This window comes from Solanum pennellii, chromosome 7 (genome assembly GCF_001406875.1).
Source record: "Solanum pennellii chromosome 7, SPENNV200".
NCBI classification, from domain to species: Eukaryota; Viridiplantae; Streptophyta; class Magnoliopsida; order Solanales; family Solanaceae; genus Solanum; species Solanum pennellii.
Genome location: NC_028643.1, coordinates 4,141,659 through 4,159,271, shown reverse-complemented (window position 1 = coordinate 4,159,271; position 17,613 = coordinate 4,141,659). Strand labels below are relative to the sequence as shown.

The window sequence follows — 17,613 nt, the reverse complement described above, 5'->3', positions numbered from 1 at the left end:
TAAGAAACAAAGAAAAGCAACAAGAGCAAAAAAAAAAAAAAAGAAAATTGTATTTGATTCTGCCTGTCAGTTAATAATTTGGGAGACTGGTCTTGCTTTTGAAAGTGTTAAGCAGTTTAGAGAAGCTATTACTAGATAGTAGTTCAAGAACTTGTTGAATTAGATTAATATGTTAATGATGCAACTAGGGTGAGGGTAAAGTGTACAGCTGGTTGTCCGTGGTTGTTGTTTGAAAGTATTGATTCAAGAACAGGAGACTTTATGGTGAAGAATTACAATCCGGTACATACATGCAATGGCACAACCAGAAATAAATTGGTGAATTCAAAGTACTTAGCCGAAAGGTACAAGGACAAAATTATTTCTGAGCCTGGCATTAGAGTTTTTCAGTTTCAAATTTTAGTGAAGAAAGAGTTGAATGTGTATGTTGGGAGGACTGTAGCAAGGAAAGCAAGAAACATTGTGTTGTAACAAATTATGGGTGATCATGTGGAGGAGTTTAAAAGAATTTTAGATTATAGAGATGAGCTCTTAAGGACTAATCCAGGCAGCACATTTGTGGTTTAGATTATAGAGATGAGCTCTTAAGGACTAATCCAGGCAGCACATGTGTGGTGAGACTTAGTGAAGAAACTTTTGAAGGTGGCAGAAAAATGTTTCAATCATTTTACATATGTTTTGATGCTTTAAAGAAAGCATTCAAAGCTGGAGCTAGGAGATCTATAAGATTTGATGATTGCTTCTTGAAAGGTGTTTCTAGAGGTCTATTACTTGTGGCTGTTGGAATGGGAACAACCAAATGCTACCACTAGCATGGGCAGTTGTTGAGGTGGAAAACACATTCACTTGGAAATGGTTTATCAAGATTGTAAGACATGATCTTGAGCTAGGAGATGAGACTGAATTGACAACCATTACTGATATGCAAAAGGTATTTTTATTTTCCTTCTCATTTATTCATTTATTTTCTTTTTCATTTATTCATCTATTTTCTTTTTCATTTATTCATTAAGTTAGATCTCATGATATTCTAAATGTTGTTGAAGGGTCTTGACAAAGCTATTCAAAAACTTCTGCCAAATGCAGAACAAAGAATGTGTGCAAGACATGTTCTAGCCAACTGGTCTATCAATTGGAAAGACATTGAAAGAAGAAACTGTTTTTGGAGATCTGCCAAATCTACATATGAACAAGAATTGAAAAGAAATTTGAATCATATGGAGAAGTTAGGTACTGAAATAATTGATAACTTATTGTACTACAATATAGAAAGGTGGTCTAAATTATACTTTAAGTTTTTTAGCTGTTGTGATAGTGTTGACAACAACATGGTTGAAAGCTTTAATTCATGGATTCTGGGGCAAGACACAAAGCTATCATCACAATGCTTGAAGAAATAAGGGTCAAAGTGATGAGAAGAATAGGACAATTGAGGGAGTTCAGTGATACTTTGATAACAGACATATCTCCAATGGCCTTAAAGGTATTAACAGAGAACACAACAAAGTCGATGCAATGTAACCTTGAATGGAATGATGAATATGGTTTTGAGGTGAAAGACAGTTGGGATAACACATTTATTGTGAATCTAGGCACAAAAACATGTACTTGTAGATCTTGGATGCTAAGAGGAATACCTTGTTGTCATGCTATAGCTGCACTTCATTTTAGAAAATTGGAGCCCATTTACTATTTTGCACATTGGTATAGCAAGGAGACTTATCTCAAGGTTTATAGTCACTACATTCAACCAGTGACTAACATGGAAATGTGGCCACAATCGACCAACCATTCTGTATTACCACATGTTATCAAAACACTACCAGGAAGGCCTAGAAAGTGTAGGAGAAAGGAGCATAATGAAAACATAACAGGAAAATTGTCCAAGAGAAGTGTTGAGATAACCTGCGGTCTTTGTCATACAAAGGGTCATAATAAGAGGGGTTGTCATTTGAATAATCAAGCTAATGCAGGCTAAGGAAGAAGGAAAGGAACAAATACTAGTTCAACTAGGTCAAGTGTTGGCTCTTCTGCATCACCAACTGAATCACAATCAAGCACAAAGAGAGGAAGAGGTCGACCAAGAGGTTTTACAGAACATGTAATGTTTATATTAATTAATATAGTTGCTATATTACATCTTTATCAGTCTAATATTTTTGTTAATCAACTTATGTTATAGGCTAGTCAACTGAAAGGGAAAGAGGAACTGAAATTGGTTTAGCTGGAACTGGAAGGGGAAGAGGAACTAAAACTGGTTTAGCTGGAACTGAAAGGGTAAGAGGAACTACAACTGGATCTGTTAATGAAACAGGGATTGGTGGTGCTGTCAATGGTTTTGGTCCTACTGGAAGGGGTAGAGGAACTGGAACTGGTGTAGATGGAAGGGGAAGAGGAACTGCAACTAGTGTAGCTCGAAGGGAAAGAAGAAGAGGAACTGATGTAGCTGCTACTGCTACAGATGTGGAGGTGGTACTGGAGGAGTGAAGAGGCCAAGAATGGTTGGAATGGGGATACTACATACAGAGAGTGGTTTTACAATCCACAATGTAGTTGTCTTAATTATTTACATCTTTTTCAATTATAACTTATGAAGCATCTAATACAATGTTTATGTTGTGAATGTAGCCTGGGATGCCTATAAACTCTTCAAATAGTGACTGAAAATCTTGGGCATCATAAACCAAGATCAGGCTTAAAATGGAATAATAAAGGATGTTATAACTCAACAAGGTCTTCAAGAGATGAGAGAAAACAAAAGAAGGAGAACAAGGTCTAATGCAGATGATGTTTAATATGGAGACTGCTTTAGTTTGATATTTGAGCTGTTTTTGAAACAATTATGCAGTTGTGACTGCTTTAGATTGATATTTTATCTGTTTTTTTGAACAATTATGCAGCTGTGACTGCATTAGTTTGATCTATGTTTGTTTTTGAAACAATTATGTTGCAGTTGTGACTGCGTTAGTTTGATTTATGTTTGAAACAATTATGCAGCCGTGACTGCTGCATTAGTTTGTTATTTTAGTTGTCTCTTTTTGAAATAATTGTGCACCCAATTTTACATAACTTTTACGTATACAATTATGCAATTGTGACTGTAATAATGTCAATGCAGTTGTAAATAAAACACAAAAGAAATACATAAACCAACAAATTGAATTAACAGAATAAGAAGAACACACAGTTCATTACAAAAGAGTCTTGCACCTAATTGATTACAACATAAACAGTGCTACACTACTCCAACATTGATCTCACTACATCAAGATCTTAAAGTAACTTCATTGAACCTTTATTCTTATACATCACCCAAAAACAATAGCTTATAGTTATTACCATAACACAACAACAAGCTACAACAAAAAAGAGCACATTCTGCCATGTTCTTCTCCATCTATTTTGCATTACTTTCATCTTCTCAAACTTTTCTTACAACATTTTTAATTTCATACCTAGACAATCATCATCTTGTTTGAAATCTTCTGACTTGTCAACTTTTTCATTATCCTCAACCAATTCAAATGCAGTGGCTGAGGTTTGAGATGATTCTACTATATTCTCAAGCTCACCCAATTTCTGTATTAATTTGGGAATCACAAATTTCGACCTCGAATCAATATTCTCTTTAGTCTTCCAACACCAAAAGTTGCAAGATCTAGGACTTTTCAATAATGAAAAGGATGAAGAAATTAATAATCAAATTCTTAATCGGCTAAAATAAAATAAATAAAATGATGTTTACCCCATAATAAGGACATGACCAATATCTTTTGAAAAAATGGTTAAAACACAATTCAATTCTCATGTTAAACTTTTTCGAAGTGACAATGGAAAGGAATATGTCAATAACATCTTTGGCCAGTTTCTGCAATCCCTGGGAATTATACATCAAACCTCCTGTCCATACACTCCCGAACAGAATGGGGTGGCTGAGCGTAAGCATCGCCATCTCATTGAAACGGTGGTTACTCTTCTACATCAATCTCATCTCCCTGTCTCCTTTTGGGTAGAAGCTCTAGCCACCGCAAACTACCTCATTAACAGAATGCCCAGTCACACTCTCTCCAACAAATCACCCTATCAACTCCTTTACCAAGAACTTCCCAATTATACCAACCTCCGCGTCTTTGGGTGTCTTGCCTACCCTTGGCTACGCCCTCATATTACTCACAAATTACAACCCCGATCCCGTCCTTGTATTTTTTTGGGCTATCATCCTACCTCCAAGGGTTATCGCTGTCTTGACCCACAAACTCATAAAGTCTACATATCTCGTCATGTCAAATTTGTCGAAAATGAGTTTCCCTACGAGTCTATTTCCTCCTCCACAAATACATCATTCATTGGCGTCCTTCCCCTTTTTCCAACATACTCACAGGGTCCCTCACCACCTTCCCCCACACCTCCACCCACTACCCAACCACCCCTCATCACCCCTTCGACCGTCACCCACAATACACCCGCAACCACCACCCACACTCACAACCAACCCGAACCACCCCATACCCACAACATCTCCAGCCCGATCCGTTTTGGGTCCTTCCCGGCCACCCCCGAATCACCACCGCCCGTGCCACCCCCCAATACTCATCCCATGTTAACCCGTGGCAAAGCCGGTATCTTTAAACCCAAAACCTTTCAGGCTACCATACTACCAAATACACCCCTTCCCGATAGTGAACCAACAACCTACTCTGTTGCCTCAAAAAATGCTTATTGGCGTCATGCTATGGATGACGAGTTTAAGGCTTTGACTGATCAGAAAACTTGGGTTCTTGTACCTAAGCCCCATGGGCGGCACCCAGTGGGCTGTAAATGGGTGTACAAAATTAAACACAATGCGGATGGCAGTATTTCCAGGTACAAGGCTCGTTTGGTTGCTAAAGGCTACAATCAGGAGTATGGGCTTGATTACTCCGAGACATTCAGTCCTGTTATTCGGCAGGAAACCATTCGCCTGGTACTGTCACTCGCCGTGCGCAACAATTGGCTCATCAATCAGTTGGATGTTTCCAATGCTTTTCTTCATGGCATGCTTGATGAAACTATCTACATGACGCAACCACCGGGCTATGTTGATCCCCGCTTCCCTCAACATGTTTGCAAACTCCAGAAGTCTCTGTATGGGCTCAAGCAAGCCCCCCGTGCTTTGATACCATGAAGGAATATTGATTGTATTGAAGTGTTAACCTAATAAGGAAATACATGGGAGATATATATAGGAGATATAGGAAGGAGTACTAATCCTAATAGGACTAGGATTAAGGAGTACTAATCCTAATAGGACTAGGATTAGTACACAGTAAATACTAATATTATTTAATATTATTTATTTAATACTATCTGTTATTAGTTTTCAAACGCACCACAAGTCCATGATTACAATAAACTTTTTCTTTGTAGTATAATCATCTTCTTCCATACAAAAGATTTGTCAAATTAATTGATCGCATTGTGTGCTACAATTTTATGCAAGAAGTAACGAGAATCTGAAATAAAACCAGATAATAAGAAAAAGGAATGAAATAAAAATCAAAATAATAGATAAAGAAGAATAGGCTTGAAACTTACATTTTGAAGAACAATTATTCCTTCAAAGATTCAACTTTTAGGTTTGAAGAGCTAAGTTTTGAAGTTTGAAGAGCTAAGATTTGAGAAAAATAAAGAAAAAAAACATGAATTAGGTCACCATTTTTGGATGATTGGGTTGGTGAGGAGAAGAGGAAATTAGGGTTCTACAAAAGAGAAGATTTACATTCAAATATGTAATGGGTCGGATATTACCGTTGGAGGGTCAAATTTTATTTTTAAATAAAGCTAAAAGATGAATTACGCGCCCTACAAAGGTCTATCAACACGCGCAGGAGGCTGGACCTTGGAAGGTTAAAAATAATTCACATCAAACATGTTAAGGGGGTATATAAACACCCGAGTAGTATAAGTACTAAAGCGAGTTTTCGTGCCAAGTCCAGGAGGAATTTGATGTATTTTCTCTAAAAATAATAAAGTTGACTTGATTTAAAAACAAATGAAGTAACATATATTATTTGAAAATTACATTCAAAGTACTATAAATTACAACAATTAACGATTTAATTTCTTTTTAATAAAAATATTAAAAATTTGGTTCATTCTCAAAAACTTTACATTATGTCACATATATTGAGACAAAGGAAATAACATATATCTAAAAATTACTTTAAATCATAATAATTAACAACTTAAAATATTTAAGAATCATATATAAATTGTGTTGACTCTCCACAATTACATTTGTGTCATAAAAATTGAGATAAATAAAATAACATATATTTGATTTGTACTTGCACGACTATTGTATCCGTTCATATTATAAAACTCAATTAACTATCAATAATGATTGTGGTCGAGTGATAACTACATATTCATCTTCAATCGGGTCATATTCTTAACAGAGTATTTTATTCCCTTCTCAATGTGACACTTTTCGACAGAAATTTAAATTTAATCAGACTTCAAAATAGATAACGAATACTGAATGACAATTTTTTTTTAAAAAAAAAGAACTCCAATTAACTGTGACTATGAACTTGATTTAATTAGATATTTTGTAATATAAATTTGGTGAAAAACAAAAACAAAAACAAAAACAAAAACAAGGAAGATAGTCAATATTTAGAAGCAATTTAAAGAAAAGAAACAAACAGAAACTGCAAGTTATGAATACTCTTACTAATATTTTTGTACAATAAATGAAGTAATTTTATTCCCATGATTCATTTATGATTGAATAATTTTAAGAATTTAACTATTAAGTACTTCCTTAATCTATAAATTTTCCAAGAACAAGGAAAGTGAAATTTCTGCATTCAAAAATACCAATGAGATACTTGGGCGATCTTTCTATTTCTCCTTCACTTTAAGGTTAGCCCCTTTTGGTTTTTTTCCCTTTTTAAGGAATACCCATTTGATTAATTGTGTTAAAGTTTAAATCTTTTTTGGTTTTTCTGAGAATTCATGGATAAGTCTTTTCTGGGTGTTTGTCAAATTTCAATCTTGGACTAAAGTGCTACTTGGATCAATAATGTAAGTGTTTTCTTGAATGTGCCTAATTGGGGTTATCAACTGGCTGATCAAAGATTGAAATTTGAAGTCTTTTTGTTTATGTGTATATCTATGTTTGTGTTTGTTTTAAGTCTTTTTTGTTTTTGGGTATTTGGAAATTCAATCTTTTGTTATCAGAATGAGTGATAAATGGATTAGTACTGTGAATGTTTTTTGTGGTTCTTGAATGCATTGAGCTTTAATTTGGGATTGACATCCCAGTTTGTAATGACTTGAAGATTGGGGAAGAGTTGAGTGAAAGATTGGATCTTGTTTAGGAGTTAGCTACATTAGATTGATGATTGTATTTGATGAAAGCCAATACCCATTTTCAACTTTTTTCCCCCAAATATCTATTGGAACTGTCTTTTTCCAGTGACATGTTAAATTGTCTCATAAGTTTCAGCACAATTCTCTGCCATCTCAAAATCCATACTGATCCAAGGGTAAACTAGTTTTGCTCTAAAAGGAAGTATCTTTTATTCCTTGAGTCGTGGGTCTATAGGAAACAACCTCTCTAAGGTCTGTGTACACTTAACTGGCTCTAGACCCCACTTTGTGGATGGGGGGTAAGTTGTTGTTGTAGCAAGTATCTTTTATTTCAAAAAAGTTGCTTCTTTTCTTTCTTATTGAGTTAAGCATAATTTGTCTTTCGTCATTAGCTAGGTTTTCATATATCTTGTTATTTGCTCAGATGTTCTGCTTCATTACAGTTGCTTCAGTCGAGTAAAGTTGACAATTATGAAATTTCTTGTCTGTAGCAGAAGAGATTCACATATATTGCACTTGTGCTTCCTAGTGAACTAAGAGTTACTTGGCAGTTTTTCTTCTTCCTCTTTTCAGCGAATATCTGTTGTGGTATGTATTTACTACAGTCTACAAGTAACATTGAAACTAGAAGTGCAACTTTTGTATTTTTGGCTTGACAAAGATTTGACATTTTTCTCATTTATAAAAAGAAAAAGACCTCTCCTCATCTGCTGTTCTCATGTTGTCTTAGAGGTTATTTGATCATTGATTGTCTTGTCTTTGCAGGACTTTTAATGTAACGCAATTGAAGCTACGATGCCTGGAAAAACAGATAAAGATATGCATAAAGTAGTTGCGAGCTCATCACAAGTAAAAAATGTGCTGAGAAGATTAGAAAAGAAGAGATCTAGGCTGAAATCAAAATCTCATGGAAGGTCTACTCATGCATCTTCGTCAGAGAGAAGAGTTGCTGGTGATGGTAAGGTGAAGTGCTGTTCTGGGGAAAATATACTTAAGAATGAAATTCTGAAACAAGCTAAATCATCAAAGAAGCAGTCCGTATTGAGCTGCGAAGCAGAGAAGCTTCAAGCATGCAACTCAAAGGACAACTTAAAACATGATAACCCGGATACTGGGTCTGAAAAGTTAAAGAGAAGAAGAAAAAGGAGGAGAAGAAAACATAACGCAGATCCAGATGATGTTTCACGCTTACAAAGGAGGACGAGATACCTCTTGATCAAGATGAAGCTAGAGCAGAACCTTATTGATGCTTATTCTGCAGAAGGCTGGAAAGGTCAGAGGTGTGTACCTTATCCCTCTTATCTACATAAATGTATTTTTCTTTCCTAGAGACTTGATACTGAGTATTGTAACTGTTTGGTCCTCAAATGGTAGGAAACTAAAGAAATAGATTGTCCCAAGTAAAATGTTTGTGTCCACATGGTTGTAAGTGTGACGAATATGCATGTTTGATGGAGCTGTTTCCTTGTTAACTATTAACTTAAAAGATGGAGTTGTTTCCTTTTTAACTATTTACTAAAAGGAGTTGTTTCCTTGTTAACTATTAACTAAAAGAGGGAGTTGTTTCCTTGTTAACTATTAACTATAAGAGGGAGTTGTTTCCTTGTTAACTATTAACTAAAAGAGGAAGTTGTTTCCTTGTTAACTATTAACTAAAAGAGGGAGTTGTTTCCTTGTTAACCAACAGCAACAACAACATCATACCCAATGTAATTCCACTAGGTGGGATCTGGGGAGGGTAGGGTGTATGGAGACCTTACCCCCTACCTGGGGGAGTTGTTTCCTTGTTAACCATTAACTAAACAGTTTCAACCTCTCGCTCTAAGCTTTTAGTTGAATGCTCTGATCTGATAAGCCTTTCTAGGTTATTTCTGAAACTTACTTCTACTCTAAAAGAATGGGAAATTGAGGAATTTGAATATTTGGCAATAAAGACATGCAACGTTCCTTTACTTCACTCTTGGTGCACGCCCGCGTCGACATGATGTGGGTGTGGAATCCGTACGCGACCCAGTCAAGGGGTTTTGAGTACTTTGACCAAATTCGAGGGAGAAATTATGGATAGATTCAATGATTTTTTGTAATCAAAACAAGAACTAAGGTGGAATTAAAGAAAATGGAGTACCTTGAATGTATAAATTTCTACTGTCACTCCCTTTTCTTTTATCTCCTTCCAGGATTCTCCTCTCTATCAAAATTTTCTCCTTAAGTTTTCCACTTCACATCTCATAATTTTAGGTTTTATAACTCTACTTTTAGATATTTAAATTTTTTTAGCTGAATCACCGCACCCGTATCCATACATGGATCCGTATCCCCAAATCTTAAAATTTAGATCATAGAGGGTCCGACCTCTAGATCTGCACCCGTGTCGGACACCCGCACTGAGTCCGAGCAACTTAGGTTGCTTCAACCAGTTGCCAAACTGCTATTCTGAAGGGTATAAAGTTATTATGCATATCACTATTGCTTTTAGAAAGAGATCTAGCAGAAAGTAAGTTTGAGTTCATTGTCAACGAGGGTCTTCACATGTTCATATAACTCATGGTGTTTGCTCTGCTTCAATGGAATGCCATGGTTCGATGTATGTAGGGTTTTAATTATTTAGAGTTGAAATCATGTACTATTTTGATATAAAACTGGAAAAGGAAGTTGGAGCAACCTTTGATTTCTGATATAAAGTTAGCTCAAATAGAGTGAAAGACTGTCATGTTTGAGCTTTGAGTTGCACGATATTGTAATAACTACGAGGAAAAATGTTAACAGATTTTGTTTAAAAGAAGTAGATAATGTTACTTATCCAAAAAGAATTAAAGTGACAGAAGAAGAAAAACACTATGGTAGCACTCGATACGACTATAAAGGTTATTGCCTTCCATGTAATTTTATGGTCTCTTACATCGTCATGGTATTTACTTTGGGAAATCAGTTGGGAGTACTTGCTTTCAGAAATAATTACTATGGGTTCTTGAATTGTAGGGTTTCATGACCAACAAGTGACACATGCAATAAACTCAAGCCTTCCTAGTCTCTTTAATGCTTGGAATTATTGATGCCCATTAGCAAATGAGAATTACTATAAAGGGAATCTTGCTTCAGTAAAACAAGAAGTATGCTTCTATCTCAAAATTAGGGGCATGTAGAACCATAGATTCAGGATTAACAAAAAACAACAACATACACAGGTAGTCTCATGCAGTGGAGATTCTCATAATCTCACACTTATTTTTACACTCTACATATAAATCTCCAACCCAACTGAAGATACTCCCTGTTAGCGCTTTACCTTATGTAAATGTATCAACAACAGCTAAAATCTTAATCCTAGCTAATTGGTATGTCCTTCATAAATTCATTTCTTCCATTTTGTTCGGTTGTTCACTAAGTTCTCGTAGCTTTTGAGAGATTTATGTATTTTGAGACACCTTTTGGTTTAGAGATCTACGCATGATATGGAAAACTATCTTGTGTCACTTATTCTGAAGTTACATTTTATCTGTGCCTTTTCTTATAAGGTAAGAATTTATTGATAACACAGTACCAACACGGTACTGCAGCAAATAAAGCAGAGCTGGATTTATTTTTTTACATTATAAATTCAAAGAAGCTAACAAGTCCAGCATATCACTCAAATTAAAGCAATACTTACTTTTTTTCCAGTAATACAAATTATGAATATAACTACCTGTAAGTCTTAACCAATAGGATTACTGAGTTCATTTCAGGATTAACTCATCTTACAAAAGGATTTAACAGTATAGGCCCCATCTTTTCAGGCTAACCACTGTACGGAATCTTTGTTTTTGTCCAGAATTACTGAGTTCATTTTCTGAATAAATTCATCTACCTCATCCAATTCCCAATCAGACCGATTGCTTCTGAACTAAAAATTCCATCCAGTCTCCGAAATACAATATGCAATCATCACCTCAAAATCTTCCACCTTGTGGTGGAGTTGGGATTTTCACGAAGGAGAGTCAAATATAAATAAGTAATACACAGAAGAAGCCAAAGGTATTCAACATATAGTATATATACTAAAAAAATTACTTATCTGCCAAATGTAATTTCCAACGAGAGGGTGTAAATTACAGCCCTTGACAAGGGTAGCTCCACCACTGCTTCCACCATTCTAAAGAGGTTAGGGTCTAATTAACTAAGAGTTATCCTTCATGTATGCAGCCATCACCTTTGTCAGATTTGATTATGTTAGAGTTGGATTAGGTCCCACATTGGTTGAGAATGTACTGGTGGTTTGCTTATATGGGCTTGGACAATCCTCCCCTTATGAGTTAGCTTTAGGGTTGTGTTAGGCCCAGGTGTCCTATCTTTGCATGGTATCAATTCCAGGTCCATCCTGTTTGGGCTCCCGTTGGGTTTGTGCGTGAAGGGGGCTGTTGGGCTAGAGTCCCACATTGGTTGGGGAATGGATTTGTGATTTGCTTATATGGACTTGGACAATTCTCCCCTCATGAGTTAGCTTTTTGAGTTAATCTCAAGTGCCATATCAGCCATATATTTACAGATCATTGCTAATTATAGCTCCTCTCTCTATTCGAGTTTCCACCTAGGAATGGTGTTGTTCTGGCTAAATGAGTCTTGAACATTGTATAATCAATTAATGACATTGCTAATAGTGAATTATTTTATTCTTAATTGCTGAGGGTGATGTTGATGTTTAAAAATACAATAAGTTTGTAATCTTGAAATAAGCAAAAGCAAAATCTGAGAAGAAAAAAAGTATGAGTTAATTTATCAATGTTGTCTGAGAAATAAGAGACTTGATGCATCAAATATAAAATTGGAACAGACAGGGAATACTAGATTGATTACTCAAGTAATAATAAGAAGAGTAGTAGACACTCTCACTTATGTGGATCTGAGTTCCACAATGATTTTTTATATGACAAGAAAAGGCATGATACAATTCATTTTCAGTCCAAGAGATGTATTTATGCTTAGAAGTATGGTTACAATTTTGACGCCCCTCATTTGCTGTCCTGCAATCCAAATATTGTGGACTGCCTGGCTACCCTAAAATTAAACCCTTAACAGTAGAATCAGCACAAAGGAAAGGAGCATTTACAAGCTTTGGCCTATTTAGACAAACCCCAATATGTAAATGCTAGTGTAACTTTATCCTTTCAAGCGAGCTGCTCATGTGACATCTTTCGTCTTATGCAGTCGAGAAAAAATTAGGCCAGAAAGAGAACTACAAAGAGCGAAGAAGCAGATATTAAACTGCAAGCTTGGAATAAGGGAGATAGTTCACCGTCTGGATTTGCTTAGCTCTGCTGGGCAGATCGATGATTCTGCTATTTCTCCAGACGGATCTGTCCATCATGAACATGTAAGCATCCTTCACAAAGTGTTTTCTGTCTTATACATTGTTAACAATTGCATGTCATGCAGTACCATGATGGCTGATTCTCTTTTATTTTTATTGCACTTTATTTCCCTACCCCCTTAAAAGTTATAGCAGCATCAAAGCTGAAATAGGAAAAAGTCTGCATCAATAGACAGATAATCAAACTCGGATGCGGAGTTCAAAGTTTCTTGTTCCATTTTCAGATTATCTGTGCCAAATGCAAATTGCAAGAAGCTTTTCCTGACAATGATATCATACTTTGTGATGGTACATGCAACTGCGCCTTCCATCAAGAATGTCTTGATCCTCCACTGTCAACAGATAATAGTAAGTTAGTTTGGATATACTTCTATTTCTTCCACTGTTTATGGAGGGCAGAACTTTACGTCTGAAATTCATAACTTTTGCTTAGCTAAATGACTGCTGGCTCATATTTTATTTATGAAAACTTATTCCAAAAGAAATGATAATTTGCAGTACCGCCAGATGATGAAGGCTGGTTTTGCAAATTTTGCAAGTGTAAGATGGAAATAATAGAAGCAACAAATGCTCATATTGGCACCCACTTTGCTATGGATAGTAACTGGGAGGTTGAGTAATCTACTGTTGTACTCTCCTTAAAATCATTGTTTCACCGATCCATGAATTATCTATTGATTGGTAATTAATGATGACATATCTATTTGATTAATACAGAATATTTTCAAGGAAGAGGCTCTTCTGCCTGAAGGTGAGGAGTCATTGTTATGCCCCGAACAAGACTGGCCATCTGATGACTCCGAAGATGATGACTATGATCCCGAAAAAGTTGCTAATAGTCACAGTAGTACTGATAGCTTTGAGAGTGGTTCTTCCAGTGAAGCAAGCAGTGGAAGCATGTTAGGATCACTTGAGGATGAATTGTTAGCTTTAACAGGAAAGCCAGAAGATGGCAGCGGTGGAAAAGATTATTTGTCTGAACAGATTGCTGGGTCAGATAATGAGGAGACAACTGACTTCGAAGTTCTATCTGGCCCCAGACAGAGAAAAGCTGTTGACTATATTAAGTTAAATGATGTGAGTACGTTAATATCCATAAGTTTTCTGGTTTTCTACCGGATACTGCTAACTAGAAATCAATGATGCTCTTATGTGGCACAGGAAATGTTTGGAAAGCATGCTCCCGTGATCGAGCAAAATAGTGAAGACGAAGATTGGGGTCCAGGTAAAAGAAAGCGTAGACGGAAGGAGCCTGAATCAGATGCTGCTAGCACCCTTATAACCCTTTTTGAAAGTGAAAGAAGTTGTCCAGAAAAAAAAGTGAATGAAGTGGAAAAAGAGTCTTTTGGTAGACCAGCCAAGAGAGAAATATTCAGGATTCCTCCTGATGCAGTTGAGGTAATATGCTTCTTTGCAGTATTCATTGTTACATCAAAAAGGAAGCATCTTTTACAGTATTCTTACTGCTTAATATTTCTGATCTTTACCAGGAACTTCGCCGTGTATTTGCTGAGAATGAGCTTCCATCTAGAGAAGTGCGGGAGAACCTCTCCAAGAAGCTGGGTATTGAATATGAGAAGGTAATGATAATTGTGATATGCCAATAGACACCTAGAAAGTTTAGATCCTGTAACTGCAGTCTTCCGTGATTATTTGAGCTAACAGAGTGTATAGTCAGCTCTGTTAGAAATTGGCACCATAATTGGTCAATAGTCCACAAAGTTTAAAGTGTTACTCTAGTAACAACTGTATATGTTTTGGTTAGGAATTGTATGCTTTTAGGATAATTACATGTTTTTGTTCAGATAAAAGGGGAAAGTAACGGAGAAGAGGATTGGGAGAGGTGGCTGCATGATGATTTATTTTATTTTAGTTATAAATAATGATGTTCTGAAGCCTAAACCTTAATGCGTGTTTGGTATGGAAGAAAATGTTTCACAATTTTTCCATGTTTGGTTGATTAAAAATTTTGGGAAATATTTTCTCTAGGAAAACAAGTTCCTTAAAAATCAGAAAAATGACTTAAATATTAAAAGTAGGGAAAACAAGTTTCATAAGTGAAATTCCACATTAATTGTTTCATAACTCTCCAACACAACCCACTTCCACCCACCTGTATCTCCCATCCCCACCATCACCCAGTCCTACCCTCTCCATCCCACTCCGATAATGTTTGCTTAGACTAATATGAAATGCTTTCGGGATTATATTTTCTGCTTACTTACCAAACACCGGAAAATAAGTAAGAAATCCACTTACTTTTTCTGTGGAAAATATTTTCTTTCATACCGAATACCTAGTCTCTTGAGATGCCTGTGACGCATAGGTTGGTGGAAGGCTGGAAGCTATGTTAATCTGTTTGCTTTATATATTGTTTTCATTTGCTTATTTGTCTGTTACATGCTATTTTAGGTGAACAAATGGTTCAAGAATGCACGGTATACGGCCCTTAAAGCTAGAAAGGTAAGGATTGAGCTAAGATTATTGGTGTCCTTCACCGCTTAAGTTCCTCTGAACCTTGTTACCTGCCATTTTATCTTATCATGATTATGGTGATGATTACATTAGCTTGCCATTATCATATTATCCGTTCTTTTTGTACTTCTCTCTTTTTTCTTTATGTGGTGGCAATTTCACTAACCCCTGAATTTCAGGGGCTGTATAACATTTGGCCTGGAGCTGGATATTTTAATTCTAAGTTCTTATATTCATGGGTATCAGCAGGTTGAGGGCACAAAACCGTGTCAAGCTACTAGTCCTACAACAGCAGTAGGATGTACACCCGAGACTGTGAAGGGTGAACCAGCAGATCATATTTCGTCAAGTGATGCAGAAGAAAATGCAGCCCAGGCACCTAATGAAGAAACATCCAACTTGGTTATCCGTCCTTCCAAGAAAAAGCATGAAAAAAAAGCAGTAATAACATCAACAGATAGAGTAGAGGTACGTTTAATTAGCTGAGAATTTATGTGCAGTTCTATTTGCTCTTCTACATTTATGTATATAAAGAAAATATTGTGTTTGACGCTCTACTTTTTGACTCGGGATTGCTTTCTCTATGTGAAAATGCTTATTATGTGGGTTTTAGTTTTTAACTATCAGAAAAAGAAAAAGGTAAGTAACAAACACAAAAAAGAAGGGGCGAAATAGCTCATCGTCTCGGTTAGAACTTAGAAGATATAGATTTGTCGGTGAGAGGATTTATACCAAGTCTGTAGTGATATGTGCTGCAGATTCTTAAAATATAAAGAAATATCTTAATTTAGCCTGCAGGGATAGGGAATGTCGCTATTGTTGCTATTATCCTAAAGCTGACCCGTGATTAGCACCTGCCGATGCTTCCAGTTACCCAATTTATCAATGAAATCATGGAAACTCTCTTGTTTTACTCAATCTATGCTATGTCAAACACAGTATATTTAAAACCTGGCTGAATTTTTGGATTAATTTGCTTACGATTTCACATTTCAAGTTAAAATTTCCGAGTTAGTTCAGTTTTTCCTTGAGAAACTTCAAATGGATAGAATCTCCCGTATTCAGTGCTCATTTTAGTTGAAAGATGGATGTATTTTGGTCTTAGAGCCTGTTTGGATTAACGTATGACTTATAAGTCCAAGTCAGAAATTCTAACTAATGAATGACTTTTGGCTTATTTTTGTTATTTTGGCTTATAAGCACTTTTTTAGTTTACTCAAACACTACAAAACTGCTTTAAAACTATTTTGGTTAAACAGCACCTCGAGTAAGCCGATCCAAGCGGGCGCTTAGTCATTATTCACTTAGAAAGTCTAATTGAAAGATGGATGTATGTTATATTTGTGTTCTAAAGTTTCTTCTTTCCACAAGCAGACACTTGTAGAATCTGGTGATGACGTGAGCCTGAAACTACTGCGAGACAGAGCAAAAAAGCAAAGGAGAAAACTAATTTCCAAGGAGAGGGAAAAGATACAAGAAGCTGAAGCTGAGATGCAGGAGCTATGTAGAATCAAGGACAAAATAGCAAGACTCCAGGACATTTTACGAAGGTTTCCAAATCACAGATGTAGAAGAGCGGACACTTCTAGTTTAGACGAATCATTGATTGTCTTTGTACCTGTTGCACAGTTGCAGGAGAAAAGGTGACTAATCACTTCAACCTTTTTTTTTTCTTCCTAAAGTTGTGTTCCTCCATTTTTCACAAATCAACAAAGACAAACAAGGAGGTTGAATGAGGCATATACAGAAGCAAAATTCTTCTTTTCATGTTATACATGTATAGTTTTCCATCTTTCTTTAAGGACTTGCAACTAAATAGAATGTAAAAGATTGTACAATAGATCAGTTTCACTTATGTTAATTGGCACAATCCCAAAATGTGTCTACATGAATATCTTGCAGTATTCATAATTTTGAATGTCATCTGCTAAAGGACACTAATTGATAATACTGTCAATCGTCAAAATCGTTGCTGTGAATTAAGCATTGAGCAAACAGATTATATGTAACAAACATACTTTATCATTAACTTCCAAATCTTGCCCTATTTACTGGAAAAAGCTTAGCTTTCTTTTTTCTTGATAATTCATTATCTAAAGAAGTACAAACAGGTAAGTTAGTGTGATCAACAGATTTCTTTGAAAAACAAACATTGGTTGGTTATAAAACTTGCACCTAAAATCCCAGAATTTCCTCAGCATGTCTTGCAAAACCAAAACCCAAATTCAGAGAAAATAGGTAACTGCAACATGTTATCGAGCTATAGGCTGCGGTAGGGATGTGGTAACCAACCACCATTCTTAACAATCGAGGCCAAAGCAAATACCAGACACCGGGTGGAAAACAAAACGAAATAAATGGACTAATCACTGGTTGAGTTACCTACAAAGCAATCTCAGAATTTTTACTGTTTAGCCTCTTAGTTGCTAAGCTCA

The 17,613-nt window shown here is 35.9% G+C and overlaps 1 protein-coding gene and 1 pseudogene across 7 annotated transcripts; both read left to right on the top strand.

The window, feature by feature from the left end:
• The first annotated feature begins 1,348 nt into the window (after positions 1–1,348).
• LOC107024746 lies at positions 1,349–2,920 on the top strand (annotated as a pseudogene).
• A 3,761-nt stretch (positions 2,921–6,681) lies between these two features.
• On the top strand, positions 6,682–17,128 carry LOC107024377 (pathogenesis-related homeodomain protein). 7 transcript variants are annotated; one of them, XM_027918158.1, is made up of 12 exons: positions 6,682–6,906; positions 7,851–7,944; positions 8,122–8,636; positions 12,541–12,706; positions 12,928–13,051; positions 13,202–13,314; positions 13,421–13,780; positions 13,865–14,101; positions 14,194–14,283; positions 15,116–15,166; positions 15,425–15,646; positions 16,553–17,128. In XM_027918158.1, the coding sequence occupies exons 3-12, from the start codon at positions 8,152–8,154 to the stop codon at positions 16,823–16,825; spliced, it is 2,121 nt and encodes a 706-aa protein (XP_027773959.1). In that variant the 5' UTR covers positions 6,682–6,906; positions 7,851–7,944; positions 8,122–8,151; the 3' UTR covers positions 16,826–17,128. The 7 variants fall into 7 exon arrangements, with proteins under 7 accessions (XP_027773959.1, XP_015080836.1, XP_015080840.1 ...); XM_015225350.2 differs by having other exon boundaries at positions 7,848–7,944; XM_015225352.2 differs by lacking the exon at positions 6,682–6,906 and adding an exon at positions 6,913–7,068.
• The last annotated feature ends 485 nt before the right edge of the window (positions 17,129–17,613 follow it).

Coding starts and splice junctions, on each gene's coding strand:
- LOC107024377 (XM_015225349.2), top strand. CDS start 8,152: ATGCCTGGAAAAACAGATAAAGATATGCATAAAGTAGTTGCGAGCTCA. Junction 8,637..12,540: donor GAAGGCTGGAAAGGTCAGAG/GTGTGTACCTTA, acceptor CGTCTTATGCAG/TCGAGAAAAAATTAGGCCAG. Junction 13,781..13,864: donor ACTATATTAAGTTAAATGAT/GTGAGTACGTTA, acceptor TATGTGGCACAG/GAAATGTTTGGAAAGCATGC.